The 19,382-nt window shown below is 38.9% G+C and overlaps 1 protein-coding gene across 1 annotated transcript in view; it reads left to right on the top strand.

Annotated features, from left to right (window-relative positions):
* Window positions 1–19,382, top strand: part of LOC140140826 (uncharacterized) — a 36,985-nt gene that overhangs the window by 3,444 nt on the left and 14,159 nt on the right. Inside the window, exons 2-9 of the mRNA XM_072162582.1 lie at window positions 2,480–2,646; window positions 5,937–6,163; window positions 9,167–9,330; window positions 10,601–10,744; window positions 10,929–11,128; window positions 17,554–17,728; window positions 17,976–18,101; window positions 18,692–18,823. Coding sequence (XP_072018683.1) covers window positions 2,522–2,646; window positions 5,937–6,163; window positions 9,167–9,330; window positions 10,601–10,744; window positions 10,929–11,128; window positions 17,554–17,728; window positions 17,976–18,101; window positions 18,692–18,823 — 1,293 coding nt within the window. The 5' untranslated portion in view covers window positions 2,480–2,521. The remainder of the gene's footprint in view (window positions 1–2,479; window positions 2,647–5,936; window positions 6,164–9,166; window positions 9,331–10,600; window positions 10,745–10,928; window positions 11,129–17,553; window positions 17,729–17,975; window positions 18,102–18,691; window positions 18,824–19,382) is intronic.

Below are 19,382 nucleotides of genomic sequence, written 5' to 3'. Positions count from 1 at the left end.
AAGGCAGGGTGTATCACTGATGCATATAATCCATCCGTTTTATGACCGAGCTTTCGTGGAGGCACTCGCTTAGCGAGGGGAATCCTGCCTTCTTTCTGTGTGAAAGCGTGGCAGGGTAGGGTATTTCAATATGAGCCCTAATAGCTAAGTGATACACTCCAGAGATCAGTGAATGCGAATGTTGTTTTCACTCCAGTGCTATTGTCAGTCGGTTTGTGCCCGGATGTCCGACCGACAGAATTCATGAAAATATGAACCCCTATTCATACATACCAGGACATTTTGTGATTCTTACGACTATATGTAAGTTATGTATCATCAAAATAATAACAAAAATAACAAATAACACTAGTTAAGGCCAGAGTAATGGGAGACACATTCGTTCACGCCCGAATTTGAGATTTCTTGATATTTATCAACACTAAGATGTAATCTTTCACTTGAAACTGATAAAATACAACTTGCTAATATTTACTCGTATATTTGCTTGATTTGTTTCACTCTTTTCAACTCTAAAAAGTCACATGGCTCAAGACAGCTTAGTAAATTGGCGGGAAATCTGGAGTCATAAATCCGCGAATGCGAAAGATTGTGATTACGCGAACGAGTGTAGATGCGTGATGCGGCGCAACTCTGCGCGTATGTCCAACGCAGTCTAGGCGCATTCGGTATGTTGTTCACGCCAGCAAATGTGGTGTAAACAAAACAAACATTTGCAGTCAAAATGCCACTTAGATTTTTTAATTATTTTGAATTTTGGTGCACTGAAAGCAGACATTATAGATTTATTGGTGCAAAAAGATGCATATTTAGACTATGCACCAGATACAGCTTTTACAAGCGTGAAAGTCTTACCGTTTTAAAATATAAGGACGTTTTGTGCATAATTTTGACATTTTTTACTAAAAGCGTTGATTTCTCAGAGTTCACTTTTGACAATATTGCACGATTTTTGTGACAAGATAACTCGAAAAATATGCAAGCAAAAAATAAACTTTTTGCACTATCGTTTAGAGTACATCAAAGCCTAGGGAAGGTTTTCTCATTTTTTGAAAATATTTGTTTTAAACAAAAATATACACCATTATGTGCAATTTTTAGCTTAATAGAGTGACAAAATTGCTTTTTTCACATGTTTTTTCAATATTTGAAAAAGAGACGAATTTCAAAAAAATAAAAACCTTCCCTAAGTTCATGTCTCTTCTTTATGAAAAGCTAACTGATTTTTTTTTTTACTCCGAACGGATTTTTTTCTAAGTTGTCACAAAAAAACTGGGGTAAAAAAGTGATTTTTTGTTATTTTTTTAAAAACTCGAGATTTTTGAACAAATCTGACATCACCATGGGATTCCTTGACTCATTTCCTTTCCAAAAATGTATAGTTTTATATACTTTTGACATACAATTCAGAAATAATGATGCTCGAAAAGGTCCATGTTCGCTCCCATTACACTGGCCTTAACATCATTAAAAATGTGAATTTCCTTCATTTTCCCTACCCCGCGATCGCACATCCGGACGATCCGGGCATTAAAGTTTTATATGCCCGGCTCTAGACCAATCATCATGTGCACTGTTTTTATAGCGCGTATGAACCATTATACATACAACAAGACCCTTCCAAATGTCAACTTCTACTTAAACACTAACAAAAAATGTCTTTAAGAAGACAACACCATGGATGAAATTCATGTTTCATAATTTTACATTGACAAGTTGGAATGCTAGTAATTTTGTGTGTGTAGCACATGCACAACTAACCGGGTTGGAAATGTTGTTACCACGAATACCACCAATGACATACTATAAGCTAAATTGAAAAATATGTGTTAAATAGGTCTACATTTAATTTATACTTAATTTATACTTGTACAAATTACATTTTATGACATGACTTTCTGACAATCCAACAATATATACTTATTCCACCTCAGGCTCAGATGACCTTTAACAATAATCAAAAAGACTGATTACTCAATCCCAGGGGTTCCTGGCTCAATTCAATCTTTATTTTCTGAATGTGTTGATTATAATTGTTACTACTAACTGCCCAGTTGCTCTACCAAAATGTATAAAACCAAAGCAACTATCTACCCCAATTACTGGTATTTACCCCCCTCCCCCACTAGTGTCAATCCCAACATCAATTAGTGATGGTATAAACTAACCCTAGTTAACAGTGCAGGTGCCTGGGCACCTTATACCCAGCTTGGTTCATATCTGGTCAGATAATTGCTCATTATAATTGTTGAATTAACAGTTTACCATGTTCAAAGAAAGATCTAATTAGTGCTCCTACATGTAGCTTCCTATTTTTTTCAAGTGACAACTGTCTATTATATAAGTCCCCCCTCCAAATCCCTCCAACCCCTCCCCCCACCTTCACCCTCACAAAAGTGCCCAGGGTGCTAATAATTGCTCAGGTCAAATAAGGTACCTTCAACTCATTTTTTACATTTTTGTAATATTTCATTTGCAGAGATGAACTACCAAAGCAGACAAGTTTGAATGCAATGATCACATGATGAATGTGTCTGTGTATGCAAGGGTGCGGCCTCCTGTCAAAGATGAATCAGCGCCAAATCTGAATGTGTCTGATGAGAATACATTGGCATCAAGTCAACAGCAAGCAGCAATATTCCACAGGTATTCTAATAGGTTAGGGTTCAACAGGGTTGCCTAAAAAGTGGTGAATAAATTACTCAAGGATCATTTTATCTTGTATATCGTTAAATGGATTTGGCAGATGACCGAATCCGGATTCGGCTTTTGGTAAATTCATGTTACGCATGCCATGCATTATTTTTTAATTGGATAACAAGGGATCAATGCTTTACCTATAGAGGGCAGCATATCAATTTTTTAACGGTTATCATCGTTGATTGTACTGCGATGCACCGTTAGCTAACCATGTATGCCGCCCTCTGGTTACTTATTATGGTGTTATCTAAAGAGCTTTTAAATAGAAATAGAGTCGCAATAGATTATATAATCTTTTGTTTGTTTGATGCCGATTAGAAGTTGCGACAGGCTATTCATAAAAGTGGTACCATTGTTTGAATAAAGGGGTTCTGCCATTAAATTGGTCACTGATCCGGCATCATATTAACGCTCTACACAACAGGCGAGTATCATTAAGTGACCACACTACAGTCATGTGTAAGGGCAGTCATGTGTAAAGTAGTACCATTGTACTCACGTATCCCAAATGTGTGCTTGTGTGGGTCTGAAGTCAATAAAGAGGCTTTAGCTGTCGATGCAATCATCTTTACCACCCACCTGATGTTAGGCGTTTCATTTAAATAAATTGAATGCTCTTGCTGATCGATTACACATTAGAATGTAGGCTTGGGCATCGTCAGTCTTTTGCATATCGCATATCGCAGTCAAAAACATATCACGATATCGCCATCTGACGATATTTTTATCAATACATGAATGCATGCCATATCAGAAGTTCACTGGTATATGGGTGCAAAACGGCCCGGCAAACAGTGAAGCAACAAGTATACACAAATAAACAAGTACAAAACATACTTATTCAATCCACTGCCATCGTTCAAAACAGCTTCTTTATATCCGAAACGTTATTAAAAACAGTGTGAAACCAATTGCCGCCATTATTGTCTGTGGTTTCCGTTCCGGTAATTTGCATTGCATGAACATTGAACATTTCGTTGGTCATGGCCTCCTGAGTGGATGGGAGACCACTGCTGCCCTCATACACATTGAACATTTCGTTGGTCATGGCATCCAGAGTGGATGGGAGACCACTGCTGCCCTCATACACATTGAACATTTCGTTGGTCGTGGCATCCTGAGTGGATGGGAGACCAATTATAAGTATATCGCCTGTCACTGTTTCTACATATCGTCATCGCGATTAGGATTTAATATCGCGATATATCGCAGGGCGCGATATCGCCCTACGCTATTAGAATGTATGAAGGCTGCCATGTCCAGTCCATATATCTATATTACACTATAATGGTAATCGCTATACGTATACATGTAAGTATAAGTATAGGCCTATAAAGGTTGTTTTTAAGAAATTTCCATTTAATTTTATTTTAAGAAGGAGATTGGTATAGAAATAGTGGCGTACTCAAAGAGGGGAGGGGGTTGGGGAGGGGCAGATTCACCTCTGTGAGAAGTCTTGGGAGGGGGGAGGGAGGAAGAGGGGAGGAGGGGATATGGAGAATGAGAGAGGGCTGGAGGAAGGAGAAATAAAAAGATATAATAAAGACAAGTAGATAAATAGAAATATAAGGAAAATGATGGGAATGAGAGAGGGAGGGTGAGAGGGCACAATGAGAGCGAGGGAGCGATAAAGTGTAGGCCTAGGAAAGAATAAGTACAGAGAAGGGAAAAGAAAGGAATGATGAATACATTTAATAATAATTATTAGGCCTAGATATAATAACTAAACACATAACAGCACTGGGCAGCCATTCGATGATGTCAATGTCTTTATTCGTTACGTAATTAAAACGCCCAGTCAGATGTATTTCACACCTACCAAACACAACTCACCCAATTTACATAAACTGGACGTTGAATGTACACTCTCATGAATATTGATTGGCAACATTTTCCAATATGTCAGCGCTCTAATCGGAAACAATAGAACAATAGACCCTGCAGAGCGTTGGTGTTATCATCTGATCTCCATTTTAAGAATTGATATGCTGCCCTCTATTATGTACAGCATTGATCCCTTGTTCTCTGATTCAAAAATAATGCATGCGTAAAATGAATTTACCAAAGCCGAATATGGATTTGGCCGTCTGCCGAATTCATAACAATATATATGCATGAGCACAACTTTAGTCTTTTAAAAAACATTTGAACAATTATTTTGTGAATAACAGTATTGAAGAGCAGGACTCTTAATTGTTGATGTTTCAGTTTTCTGCTCAGTGACTAACTTTATCTTTCTTCATGTCCTAGTGTTGGGTGGGTGGACATGTGGTGTTGCACAGTGGGGTGGGCTATCGGGGGGGGGGGGGGTGATATTCATATGTCTGACTGGAAGAGGTCACAGATCAGATTTCCATCTTATATTGTTTTGAATATCTATATTATGCATTCTTAAACACTTAAGAACGTTCCTGCAATCTTATTGGTTCTTACCCGTGTGATATGACACGATATGACACGGGTCATCGCGTGTGCATCGACGCGATACGCGTACTCGCTTTTTGAACCAATGGGAGGCGCACTGCAACAACGGGACTGATCGATTTTAAGCCCTAGGTAATTCCTTGTAAAATGTAGAATTTAATTTGATTAAAATATGTAATACTTTAATAACGGGCGACATCATTATTTTTGGCGTAAAACTACTCTGCTTCGCCTTGTTGTTTTACTTAAAATAATGATGTCCCCCATGTTATATGAGACGATAGATGCACTCCAGCGGCTAAAAACAATACCTTTATTCTCTAAATAGTATACTTTTATGTAATTGCCCCATTGGGTTGGAGGAGTCACACCTCTTGGTAAAAGTGTCTTGATGCCTCTGATCCTTCCAAGCTATGTAATTTTATTTTGCTTTTTGATGTATTTTAGTCAAATTTGTAAAACAAAACAAAAGTTGATAAAAAATAAAAATAAAAGCCTCGGGAGTGTTGAAGCTCATAATGACAAGTCGGTGGGAAATTTCAGGGCATATGTGAGGCACAGATTTTGAAATCGACAAAGTAACATGATTGATGTTGGATGAGCAGACATGCAACATTCCATACACTAATCTTGACCCTAACTGCAACAATGGTTCATCTACCCTGCCTTTACTAGATGAGCCACATGGAGAACAATTTTTTTTGGTCCTGCAGGGAATTGAACCCAGGACCTCTCGCTCCAAAGGCAAAGACCTTAACCATTGTGCCAAGCTGCTACCTATTTAACAGTTCACCCCCATTACTTCATTTCAGATTTCACACCCTATATGACCACAGCACCAAAACCGATGCCATCTACCATGACATCATACTCCCCATGGTGGATCAGTTGATAGCTGGGTTCAACTGCAGTCTTCTCTGCTTTGGAGAAAGTAATTCTGGTAAAACGTATACACTGACTGGGGAGGAGACTAGTGGTATTGATGGTGTTATTCAGATGACTATCAGAGACTTGTTTGATAAAACAAACACTGGTTATGGTAAGTGTTGTAATGTAGCATGGCTGAAACATTTGGCTGTTACCCAGGGGTAGACGTAAGGAGCAATAATCAGCTGGCCTTCGGGGCAGCTGGGAAGGTTTTGAGCAAGGGCAAATCCACTGGCAACCCTGGAACAGAGTATGAGCTACATGACAAACTGACCTATTTATGCCAATAATGCATTTTTTGAGCAGTTTGGTAAATTGGTAAATTGAAATAACTGAAATTAAATGTCTCTCATTACTGGAAGTCTTGCCTAATGCAAAAGTATACCAGGGCAAATTATGAAACTTGTGACTAGTTTGGTCATTGGGGCACACCGTCACCATCCCTATATCTTCGTGTTAAAAATTGCCGTGGTAGTACGATGAATCCTCACGTTTTTCAACAACTACGCATGGTGATTTTGAGCTATTTTGTTCGAGATAGGCCGTGCGACTCGGGCTATGCATACAATTTGAGATTTTGAGAGCCGGCCACACTGTTTCTATTCTATGTTTTACGATTTTCGCATGATCAGTATGGCTGGTCGTAACCGCCTGGCGATGGAGCTGCTACGGCGTAGCTTACTTTTTAAACCATGGAGCTAAATTGACCAATCATGTTAGATCTTTTCATTACGCTGGAGCCAGTTGATGCATCATCGTTCCAGAGAGAAAACTCTTGCCAAAATTAATGTTTACTATGTGGATTTTAAATGAATCGAATGTAAATAAACCACAAACAGTTGTACAGGATCAATACCATTGTTTGATTAGTGTATAGTCAATGTTACCTTGCATGCATGTGCCATGTGTGTGGCGTGTTTGTTTGTTTGTCTACTGTGTCAGGCCAGGATCACTGACACCCACGGTACTGATACTGTCATACTATCACGGTGATCATATTGTTGAATGTTGTTGACTTTAAAATAATCATGATGCAGTCATGTCTACAGTAGAATTCACCACGACCTTTGAAGGACTTAAACCCCATTAAAAGCTATTAAACCAAGATAACACTCAATGAAAACAGCTCAACTATGTTACATCAGATCTTCTCTGGTTAAATACACACTGCACTTGTGTCTGTTTTACCTGTGCAATGAACAATGAGCTGGTATTATAGTTTCAGTTGGGTGAATGATTATAAAGCGAACGCAAGGTAACAATACTGTCTGGGCTTTTGTTTACGAAATGAGACAATAGTCTGCTTATTGTTAACCAGCGCTTTTTTGAAAATGAGAAGCATAATGGTTTGCAGACTTAACACGGTTTAGAAATAATTTGTTCATATTTTTTGGTGTTATCTGTCGTTTACATATCCTTCCTAAAACACAAAAGTACCAATATTTCCAAACACCTAAATTAGCTAAAAATTTAGGACATGTTACAAAACTATATTTTCTAGAATTTCAGAGAATACTTTAAATATTGACTGGTTATTTTTTACACAGTGACGTCATATAGGCAATGGCATAATACTTCTAACATACACTAGGTCACGCGTCAATGGTGAGCGCACTGAGTATTGTGTATAGGAAAACGGGCAGTACCGTAACTACAGTATGTATGGCCTACTACTAGTATATAAAGTAAATCCGAACTGGTTTGCTGAAGGTCGAATTCACAGGCCACGCCAAGCAAGATGTACAAATCAGCTCCGGCGTACACTGCAGATCGCAGAATTGTGTGCATGGTTTACCACCACTCTGCCTAGCTATATAGTTGTGTACAATACTGTATGAGTTTCTTGTGAGTGCATGTCCATCTTAATAATAAGTCGGTTCGTACTTTTCATAAATTACTTTTTGAATCATAACTATCGTGACCGAGGATATCTTGCAACTACGTGAAGCTCGTCTGGCAAATTCTTAATGTCTAAATTCGCTTCACGTAATGAGTAAGTCGTACTTGATTGGTCAGTTTTACCTCCGAGTAATGAAAAACTCTAACATGATTGGTCAATTTGGCTCCACGGAACAAAAAGTCAGCTACGGCAGTAGCAGCTCCACGTTAATGGCGGTTTGACCTACCATATCAGTATCCCATATGATATTTCTATTGTAAGAAAATTTTATTTGTTGTCACGTAAATCACAGGTTTCGTTTAAATGTACTAACTGGAAATTAAATGTACTAATTAGTGAGGACCGGTATTTTGCTGTGGATATGTTTAACTGCAATTTTGCGGGTAAAAATTTGAAATCCTGGGTAAAAATTGTGATCATATTCAACTCTTTGAGAAATAATAATATAAAGGAATGTATGTAAAATCCAGCTGCAATACAATGTACATTATTGACACACTATCACGCTCTTTATCTTCGTCAATAATAGAATAATCGATTTCAATCGAATTGAATGCATGAGTTTGTAGTTGACTACTGAGCGACCTAAGCGATCGATTGCTAGCCAATCAGATAGAACTCCTTTTCTTGCGTTCAGTGAAATACCACTCGCCTGTCGCTCACTACCACTCGCCCGTCGCTCACCAACGGAGTATTAAATTTATATTTATCGTATAGGACGTCGACGGTGTGTGGGGTACATACACAAATTCCCCATTTGATGACGATAGCATATCCCCATATAGTTGAAGTATCTTGCTTTGTCATGCTACTAGTATGGGTGCTAAGTGGTGCTTGATCTATTCATTTGGTTGGTTTGCATGTGCCTGATACATGTTCTGAGATATTCAACCTACGTATTTGAAGAAATCTTTTAAAACTGAGAAGCAGAAAATGTCATGACAGTATCTGCAGCTGGAGAGGTAAGGTGCCCAGGACCATAGCGCTCAACCCACCGCTGCCTGTCCCAACTGAACTGACAACCGGATGTTGTACAACCTGGGTTCAAAAATACTAACATCTTCAAAACTGTGCACATCCTTACAAAATGTTCATGCATGATCAAGCCAGGTTTTCAATGTGTAATTCCAGGTTATTTGTAAAAGGTACTGTAGGTCTTAATCTGTGCATTAAGAAAACCAGTCAAGTTTTCTTGATTTGTCCATTATGATACAGGTGCTTCATCGTCTACTAATTTCACCAATGCTGGTGTTAATATATCTATGCATGAACTCTACAATGAAACCATCAGGGATCTACTGAAAGATGATGGTCAGGAATCAATTGAAGAAGGAAACTTAACACTTGATATCTCAGCTGAACAGGGACTTCATGTGAAGGTAAGCTGTAGCCAGGGGTGTGTGGGGGATGTACCCCCCCCCCCAAAAGTGTCAATCCAAGGAAAAATAAACAAAAATGTCCACTTTTGGGGGGAAAATATTGAAATTAGCCATATTTTTTTGTAGGAAAAAAATCACATAAGTTGCACTTTTTAGCTCCTCTCTACCCCCAAATAAATCCTGGCTATGGGCCTGTTCATAACATCACACGCATGTACAAGTGTATGGGCATGATGTGTGATCGCATAAAATTTGTCATGCTTGGAAACTGTGCATATACATGGGTGTATCAAAGTGATTGGTACCCATCAGTTTCCAGTGATTATAGACAAGACTGTCACATCAAAATACAACATGGGAGCTACCTAACCTAGATGAATGTTATAAAAGGTTATCAATCTATAAATTGTGGGCATTTTCAAGAGGATCCAATGTAGTATATGGAAGGATCGGGCATGTCAATTAACACCAAAACTGATAGGTACCAATCATTTTGATACAGTCTGTATGTTGAATTCAGTATTTTGGAGATACATGTAGCGGTTAACATTGCCATTTTATTCTGTAGTTTTATTGCTGATATCACCAGATGAATCACAGATCTGGTAAGGTTGAGTGGTAATGCCAACTGATATTCCTCGTGAAATAATCATGTAATTAGGCGATCTTTAGCTTGTTTTTGTTGATGAAATGGGTTCAATCATGTTTCATCAATGTTCATCACCGTTTAACAGCTCGCATCTGGGGCATCTTTGCTCTGGAAACTGCCCTTATGAAGTTAACCACACAGCGGACGCATCATTGTTAAACGGTGATGAACAATAGTGAAACATGATTGAATCCCTAAATTAGTGAAAGAAAATATGCAAAATAAGATACAGCCCTTGCTACATAAAAATCAGAAAGAATGAACAGTTTATTAACCCAAAGTGTTACAATTAAACAAGACAACAAATAAATACAAATCCGCGGCACACAACCCAACTTGAAAAAAAAGCAAGGCAATGTGCTGGCATGGGCACATTCCCTTGCTTTTTTTTTTCAAATTGGGTTGTGTGCCGGCCAGGATTTGTATTTTTTTGTTGTCTTGTTTAATTGTAACACTTTGGGTTGGTTAACTGTTCATTCTTTCTTATTTAATATATTCAGTTTCCTCTCGTAGCGAGCAATCGTTCCCCATAGTGTTTATTTGTTCTTGTGCAGGATGTGTATCCCCATTACCTACTTTACATAAAAATCATTTTTTCAATTCAATTCAATTCTTTTGTAGGATTTGACATCAGTACCAGTGTCCAGTGAATCAGATGCTATTACTACTCTCAAGAATGGCATGTCTTCCAGAAATAGCAGGCAAACTGAATATGGACCAGCGCATACAAAAGCAACGGTTTTTACCACATTAACTCTAACATTGGTAAGATCCGATTGCCTTGATTTAAAATAAAAATTAAATCAGAAATGTAAAATAAAAAGAATTTCTGGCAGTGATATCAGGACTCTCTGTGCTCTATTGTGTCGTAAACACAGGCAAGATCCAATGATATCAGAGGGAAAAAAACAATTGTGTAAGAATTATGTATATTTTGTTCTTACTGCAGGAGAAACCCCAAGATGGCAGTTATCCCCAGTGCTCCACATTTACATTCATTGACTTGCCTGGTGCAGAGAAAATAGCGGAGGATTATCAGCAATTGAGGAAGAGAGAAGGCATGGTGTTGAACAAATCATTACTGTCACTAGGGCCACTCATAGAGGACTTGGCTAATGAACGCACATCTAATAGGATTATAAAATACAGGTACATTATTATGATAGTGATATTAAAGCCATAATACAAAATTTCCATTTCAATTTTGTTATTCTTCACTCAAATGCTGAAACAATGTTACTAAGGTCTCTGTCTATTTTAAGACTAAATAACAAGGTAAAGTAAAAGAAACCACACTGGCTATTTTGGTTGTTTAACATGGAGTTCTGTGAGGAATTTAATGTCTGATATGTCGATATGCTCTGTTGACCTGACAAACACAACAAATTTGACTGATTCCAATTGGGTGTAAGTTGGGACATGTGTAAACAGTTAATATACCTGAAAATCAAATTGCCTGATGGTCCAGACTAGGATTAGTTTTTATAATTTCCAAGTTTATGATTTACACTTAAGCAAGTAATAACCATAACCACAGTACGTACAACTTGGCATGTGCATCAACAGCTCTCTTTTGCAAACTGACACACAAGATAAAACAAAGTGTAAGAATAGATGTACTTCAACCCACAGAGTGCAGAAAACTACTATACCACTGGCTCACTATGTATGGCAAGCCAGTCTGATCAAATTTGTAACCTTCCTCTTTACAGTGAATCTCAGTTGTGTAGACAACTAAGTGACATCCTAGGGGGTAACTGTCACACTAAGGTACTAATGCACTTCAGACCACAGAGTACAGAGAAACTAATATACAGGGTGTAACAATAAAATTTGTACAATTTTGAAAATAGAATGACACAAGTATGCCGCTTATGTTGTGGTTTGATATTTATATGTCTATCAAGATAATTTCTTTAGCCACCAGGTAAGCTTTGTTTAAATAAAATCGACGGTATAAAAGTGAAGATATGACAAACTATGTAACGTAGTCTTAAAACCGCTTGGGCCACTTTGGTCTAAACTGTTACAAAAGTGACTGAATAGAGTTGGAACCATGGACGATGCTCTTATGATAGGTAGTTTTAAACAATGGGGTATTCGAAGTGGTAGAAATGATTACATAATAGAATATCTCCTTGAGTTTTTGAAAGTCACAACTAATCACTGACATAACAACCTCATTTACTAGAAATCGTGGCTGCAGCTCAACAACTTCAACCCCAATTCACGTTGGAAGAGCGTATTTTTATGGTTGTACATTCGGTAGCACATGGAGTCAATCAGAAACCATAAGATAATTTATAGCTCATTTTCCAAACTCATGTATTCCATCAAGGCATACAATTACATATAACTATGAGAAGTATGTAGGATTTGTTAACAGAAATGCTGGCAATAGTGGTTGCCTCAGAACAGCTAGAAGCCAAGCTGAACTTAATTTCAAAATCCTATTGTTTTGTACTTATGGATGTAAAAACTGTTTTCAGTTTTACCAACGATATCTCAGGGATATGAGAAATTACTTTATTTATATGATAATTTGAAAGAAATTTCCTGACTTCATTTATATATTTTAAAGAAAGATCATATTATCATTAAGTTCATGTTCATGTTCATTATATGAAGAAACACGACTTATAATTCTTTTGTGTCAGTTCTTTGATGTTTAATGCACGATAAGTATATCTAAGCGGTACAAACTTGATGTATAAACATGGCAAAAGTGGCCCAACACGCTTTCTGGGCGTTTTAATTAATCGGACATAACTTTTGAACCCAAGCTAGTAAAGAAACCAATTAAACGTCTTCTTTTAGCCAAGATATTACTGATTGTATTACATATAACATTTGTGCCATAACTCTTTTAGTTTTTTCCTGATAAGTCAAAATCCAATTGTATAAATTTTATTGTTACACCCTGTATATACCACTGGCTCACTATGTATGGCAAGCCAGTCTGATCAAATTTATAACCTTTCTCTTTGCAGTGAATCTCAGTTGTGTAGACCCTAGGGGGTAACTGTAAAACTAAAGTCCTGATGCACTTCAAACCACAGAGTGCAGAGAAACTAATGTATATATATACCACTGGCTCACTATGTATGGCAAGCCAGTCTGATCTGTATCTGTATCTGTCTTGTCACGTACAATCACCATCTCTGGTTGTCGCATACGTTGGGGGGTCATGTGCAAGTCGCGGTTAAATATTAAAGTGGGCCTTTGAAGTCAGCGTCTTGGTGTTGATGGTTTCTAGATTGGTCTTGAAGGTCTTGACGTCGGGTGCGGTACGTAGGTTCTGGTCGAGTTGGTTCCATTCGCGAATAGTCTTTGGATAAAGCGAGTGCCTATAACAGTCTTTGTTTGTGGTGATAATGTTGTAAGATAAGGCCCCGATTGCCTGGTCCTGGGTTGACTGGATGAATTTGTATCACGAAGATGACATTTGATGTTACTTGGTATGTACCCGTGAGTTTCTTTGTAGATGGTCGTCAAGCGTAATTTGGTCCTACGGTCCTGCTCGCGCCTTCGGCGCTCGCCCCCCCCCTAGGTTCGCGAGGTCTTTGACAAAGACTAGATGTGAGTAGACCATTTCAAATCATTGCTAAGTTCAACGCCGAGGTACGGGTGATGTTTCACCTCCTCGAGGATATGGTGACCCATCCTGTAATTCTTGGTAACTGGATTCCTCTTGTGAGTGACTCTCATACTGAAGCACTTGGAAGAATTAAAAGACATCTGCCAGTCTCTCTCCCACTTGACTAAAGCATCAAGATCTTCTTGGAGTTTCTCGGAATCCTCGGTGGATTGTATTCTGTTGTAGAGAATACAATCGTCCGCAAAAAGTCTGACCTTTGAGTGAACTTTTGACGGCAAATCATTAATGTATGCCAAAAACAGTAGGGGTCCCAAGACTGTACCTTGGGGACTACCGACGTAACACAAGCTCTGGTGGACTGAAACTCCTTCCAAAACCACCTGCTGGTGACGACAAGTAAGGAAAGACTCAAGCCACTTCAATGTGTTGTTTCTGATTCCCATATGGTGAAGCTTCATCAAAAGAGGCGTTGGTGGGGCACTGAATCAAACGCCTTGCTGAAATCCATAATAATTAGGTCCGCCTGGCCTTTATCATCCAAAATCTTAACAAGGTCGTCAACAAGAGCAGATAATTGAGTGTCACAAGAACGTCCTTTACGAAAACCATGTTGCACGTCAACCAATATGTGATGTTGATCAAAATGATTCATGATGTGGTGATGCAGGATATGCTCCAAAATCTTACATGGAATTGATGTCAACGAAATTGGTCTGTAATTTCCAGGGTTACTTCTATCGCCTTTCTTATGAAGCGGAGTTACGTTAGCATCAAGCCAGGCATCAGGTAAACATCCGAATCAAGCGATTTTTGAAAAATCTTGGTTAACACAGGAGCTATTGAAGAGGCGCAAACTTTCAAAATCTTCGCTGGTATAGCGTCTGGGCCCGAAGCTTTATTTGGATTCACATCTTGCAAAAGTTTCTCAACACCATGCGTGTCAACGACAATATCTGGTAAATCAGGAAAATCTGAGTCCGTCATATTAGGGAAATTATCTTTGTCCTCGTCGGTAAATACTGAACAAAATTGGTTGTTAAGCACATTAGCTTTGTCTTTAGCAGAGCAGACTTTGGTACCATCAGAAGAAGTCAAAGATGAGACGCCAAACACCTCCTGCCTCTTTGATTTGATGAAATTCCAGAACGGTTTAGTGTTGTTACTCTCTAGACTACCGCCGATGATATCATGAACATACTCTCGCTTTGCTTTTACGGATTTTACGGTCTGTTTGTCTCACGAAAATGTTTGAAGGCATCCCAGGCAGCTGTGGAGCCATGTTTCTTTGCTTTATTATAAAGGCGTTTCTTTTTACAAATATCTTTCTTAATTGAATTGTTGATCCACGGTAACTTCCATCTTGAAGAAGTCATTTTGGAAGGCACAAATTCATCCATAGAATTCAGGATAACTTGATTAAATTCAGTCACAAGTTCATTAACAGTCTTAGCGTTTATATAGTCAGGAGTCAACTTCTCGTCGAAAGACTTAATCTTGTCCCCTATGTCGTCAAACTTGGCTTTCTTGTAGAGAAAAATCTTGCGTTTGACTGGTCGAACTAACTTTGGTTTCACAGAAGCATTCACAATCACCGCTTCATGGTCGCTAATACCAGGAATAACCACCACGCTTTCCACAAAAGATGGCGAGTTAAGTGAAGCACAAATCAAGAATACTGTCTAGTCTAGTTGGCTCTTTCACTTGTTGATGTAAATTGAAATCAAGCGCAATTTCCAGCATTGCTTTGCTGGGTCCAGCATAGCGACCTCCGGCTTGAACTTGAAAATTTCCCAATCGACATCCGGAAGGTTGAAATCTCCCAACAACCACACTGAAGCTTGAGGTGGAATTTTACTAAGAGCACTATCAAGCTGTTTCACATAGTCAGTATTGGTAACTTGCGAACGGTAGAAAACTCCCACATACATAGGCGTCATTCCCTGCATGCGAATGCTTACCCATAGGCTTTCTGTTTCTGTCATAAGGTCCGTCTCCTCATTAGCAATGAGATTGTCTTTAATAGCGATGAAAACACCCCCATGTGAGTCGCCACCACTCCTATCATTTCTGAAGACTTGGTAGCAAGATGGGATTACTTCACCTGTGGCAATATTACTATTAAGCCACGATTCTGTACCTGTAATAACGTCCGGGTTTTCTGTGTCGAGCATCACCAGAAAACGGTCATTTTTGCTTTAACACTCTGGCAGTTTATGTTTAGAAACTTGATGGGCTTGCACTTAGATTTCTGCTTGGTTTTACTTTCTTGACTAGCAGAACGCTTGGGGCTAGAAGTAGGATGGTGAACATCTCTAAGCTCCAGGTTTTCAAGGTTTAAGGAATCCATGCTAGTATCAGGCGATGCAGCTAATGGGTCAAATGGGTTTGATAAATCAAAACTGTCTGTAAAGTCAAAAAGGGATGAGGCAAAATTTGGAATGCCACATGCGGTACAAATCCAGGTGTAAGAAACATGATTTTGTAAAGCTTCAAACACTTCGTCACTCATATTCAAACATTGTTTATGATACCATACACTGCAGCCTTCACATTCGATGGCTTGTTGCTTCCATTTCACAGCCTTGTTACAAACACCACCACACGGGGGGGCATATGGACCAGGGTTGATGTTGATATCCCCAGATAACATTAACATGAGCAAACTCAGATGGGTGGTACTATTCAAGTTCTTAATGGCAAAACGGTTGTTGTGGCTTGTTGATGACAAAAGAGAAAAATGGAACAGACTCACCGGCATGTCTTCAGTGATGTTTAACGTTGAATCAAAAAGGATGGACACGCCCAATGTTCTAAATCCAATATGGTGGGCGGGTTGAGTTGTACAGCTGATGAGATGTCCAGAGGCACTACAATCTTCTTTAAAAAGCACATATATGTCAAAACAGCTAATGAAATGCGTAGATTCCCCATAATAAAATGATATCCAGGCACAAAACAGCGATTAAAATATCCAAAGACTTAGCCGAAAGTTAAAAAGTTCACTAAATTTTATACACGACGAAGTATACAGTACATCAAAATGGCCGACGGCGCGAAAATTTACAACACTGTGTTACATCAAAAATGTCCAAAATAACTCGAAGAATAGTTAAAAGTGCAAAAATGCACGGCCCAGCGTAAGCTTGGAACAGTTAAAAGTCAGATTATGAACTCAGGAAACTTAGATGGCTGAACATAATCATTAAAAAACTTAGATTAAAAAAGATAGCCCGGAGCTATCTGAAAATGCGACTTGCACGGACGATGACCGATCCCCAATTGATCAATTTATAACCTTTCTCTTTGCAGTGAATCTCAGCTGTGCAGACAACTAAGTGACATCCTAGGGGGTAACTGTCAAACTAAGGTCCTGATGCACTTCAAACCACAGAGTACAGAGAAACTAATGTATATACCACTGGCTCACTATGTATGGCAAGCCAGTCTGATCAATTTATAACTTTTCTCTTTGCAGTGAATCCCAGCTGTGTAGACAACTAAGTGACATCCTAGGGGGTAACTCTCACACTAAGGTCCTGATGCACTTCAAACCACAGAGTGCAGAGAAACTAATGTATATACCACTGGCTCACTATGTATGGCAAGCCAGTCTGATCACATTTGTAACCTTCCTCTTTACAGTGAATCTCAGCTGTGCAGACAACTAAGTGACATCCTAGGGGGTAACTGGCACACTAAGGTCCTGATGCACTTCAGACCACAGAGTACAGAGAAACTAATGTATATACCACTGGCTCACTATGTATGGCAAGCCAGTCTGATCAAATTTATAACCTTTCTCTTTGCAGTGAATCTCAGTTGTGTAGACAACTAAGTGACATCCTAGGGGGTAACTGTCAAACTAAGGTCCTGATGCACTTCAGACCACAGAGTGCAGAGAAACAAATATATATACCACTGGCTCACTATGTATGCCAAGCCAGTCTGATCAAATTTATAACCTTCCTCTTTACAGTGAATCTCAGTTTTGTAGACAACTAAGTGACATCCTAGGGGGTAACTGTAAAACTAAAGTCCTGATGCACTTCAAACCACAGAGTGCAGAGAGACTACTGGACATCACACTGACCCTGGCAAGACACTTGACACAGGTCATCAACTATCCAGTTATTAATGATGCTGCTACCATGGTAAGAGTACCCTTTCAGATAGCTTGAATCTCTCGGCCCCTCTGTCAAAACCAGCAAACATGCCCCTTACCTACTGAGAGCCATTCACTGAAGACTGCTCCTTGTGAACAGTAAACAAGCAGACCTCACCTATCTGCTAATGTAAAAGTTTTGGTGACTCTGAAAAGAGCTGTTTACTGAAGACCAGCCTTGTCAACAGAGAAAAGTAATTAACAATGTCTTCATTTCTGTTGTTTTTATATTCCAGGGGCTGATCACACAATATCGGGCTAAGATCTTACACATAAAGAGGCAGCTGGGTCAAACCAGTGTGGAACCTACACTGACATCAGATGAACTCCAGGAGACTAACACAAAGCTATCAAGAGAAAATGTAATTATGGATTAAAGAATTGGCGAGACGCATTGGGTTAACCATTCCAGTTCAAATCTTTGTTCCGGCTATTGAAGACATGATCTTAATCTCCCACACAGGGAGTGTGAATTTCAAAGGGAGTTACCTGAATGGATGACTCCATTTAAGATCTACACCCACTGTGTGGGATATTAAGGTCATGTATTCCATAGAGGGTGTATGGATTTTAACTGGAATAGCCCATTCTCATACTTCTCATCAGGTGTGGTGGACTACATTGTACAAATCAGATTTCTTTTTTTTTTTACATAGGGGGGGATGAGGTTACAAATGAAAAAAAATCCAGCCCCTTATGGTGACAGAATAAGTTTATAGTAAAAAGGCAAACAAACATGTTTGCCATATTGAAGCTAAAATAATGAAATATGGTGCTTAAGTGGCACAAATTTGCACAAAGAGTGCAAAAATTGACACTTTTTAGGCTAAAATGGCCAAATATGAGACTAATTTGGTAAAAAACCCATATACGGTTGTCAACATTGGGAGGATGACTGTATTTTTTACGATCATGTCAACTTTGATTTACACAATATTCTTTTCAACAACAGCAAAAATTAAAAGAAGAGAAGAAATATTTTGAGAGGAAACTGGAGCAATTACAGAGTCGATTTGAGGACAACGCTGGAGATAAAAGTGACCTGTCAGCTAAGCTCATTGCAAGTGAAGAGGAAAGATTACGGGTAAGCTTAGAAATATCTTATTTTTGAACTTTGCTCGAAATTTGAGTGAGTTGCCAGCTTAGCTCATTGCCAGTGATGAGAAAAGGTTAAAAGTTAACTTTAAAATCTCACACAAAACATTTGAACTTCATAATAAGGTGAACTTCCCTTGGACACTAAGAGAGTAGAATGAGTTGCCCGCAGATGATGTTGGAGCACCCTCAATCAATACTTTCAAGCAGCAGCCTCAATCACAACCAAATAAACCCAGATCATCATGTTAATTTTTATCCAGCCTTGTCCTTTTGCCATTATGTTTTTTATTGTTGTTAAGTATACTAGTGTTGGCGAAATGTAATATATAGTAAAGTTACACTGCCAACAGAACCATACTGCGCAAGGTAAGCATTTTGCCTATGGGGGTCGACGATAAGTAAAGGTGCGTTAGCGTACTCAAAAATAGCGCGGGCGTACACGAAGAGAGTTGGCGCGTAAGCGCTGACAAATTGAGCGCTCTGTGTATGCTCAGATGAGCAATGTCACCAAGTGGCATCAGCTCAAGTATGCTTAGAGGGCACAG

Source organism: Amphiura filiformis, chromosome 19, assembly GCF_039555335.1.
Source record: "Amphiura filiformis chromosome 19, Afil_fr2py, whole genome shotgun sequence".
Taxonomy (NCBI): Eukaryota; Metazoa; Echinodermata; class Ophiuroidea; order Amphilepidida; family Amphiuridae; genus Amphiura; species Amphiura filiformis.
The sequence above is the reverse complement of the archived record's forward strand: the minus strand, read 5'-3'. Positions and strand labels throughout refer to the sequence as shown.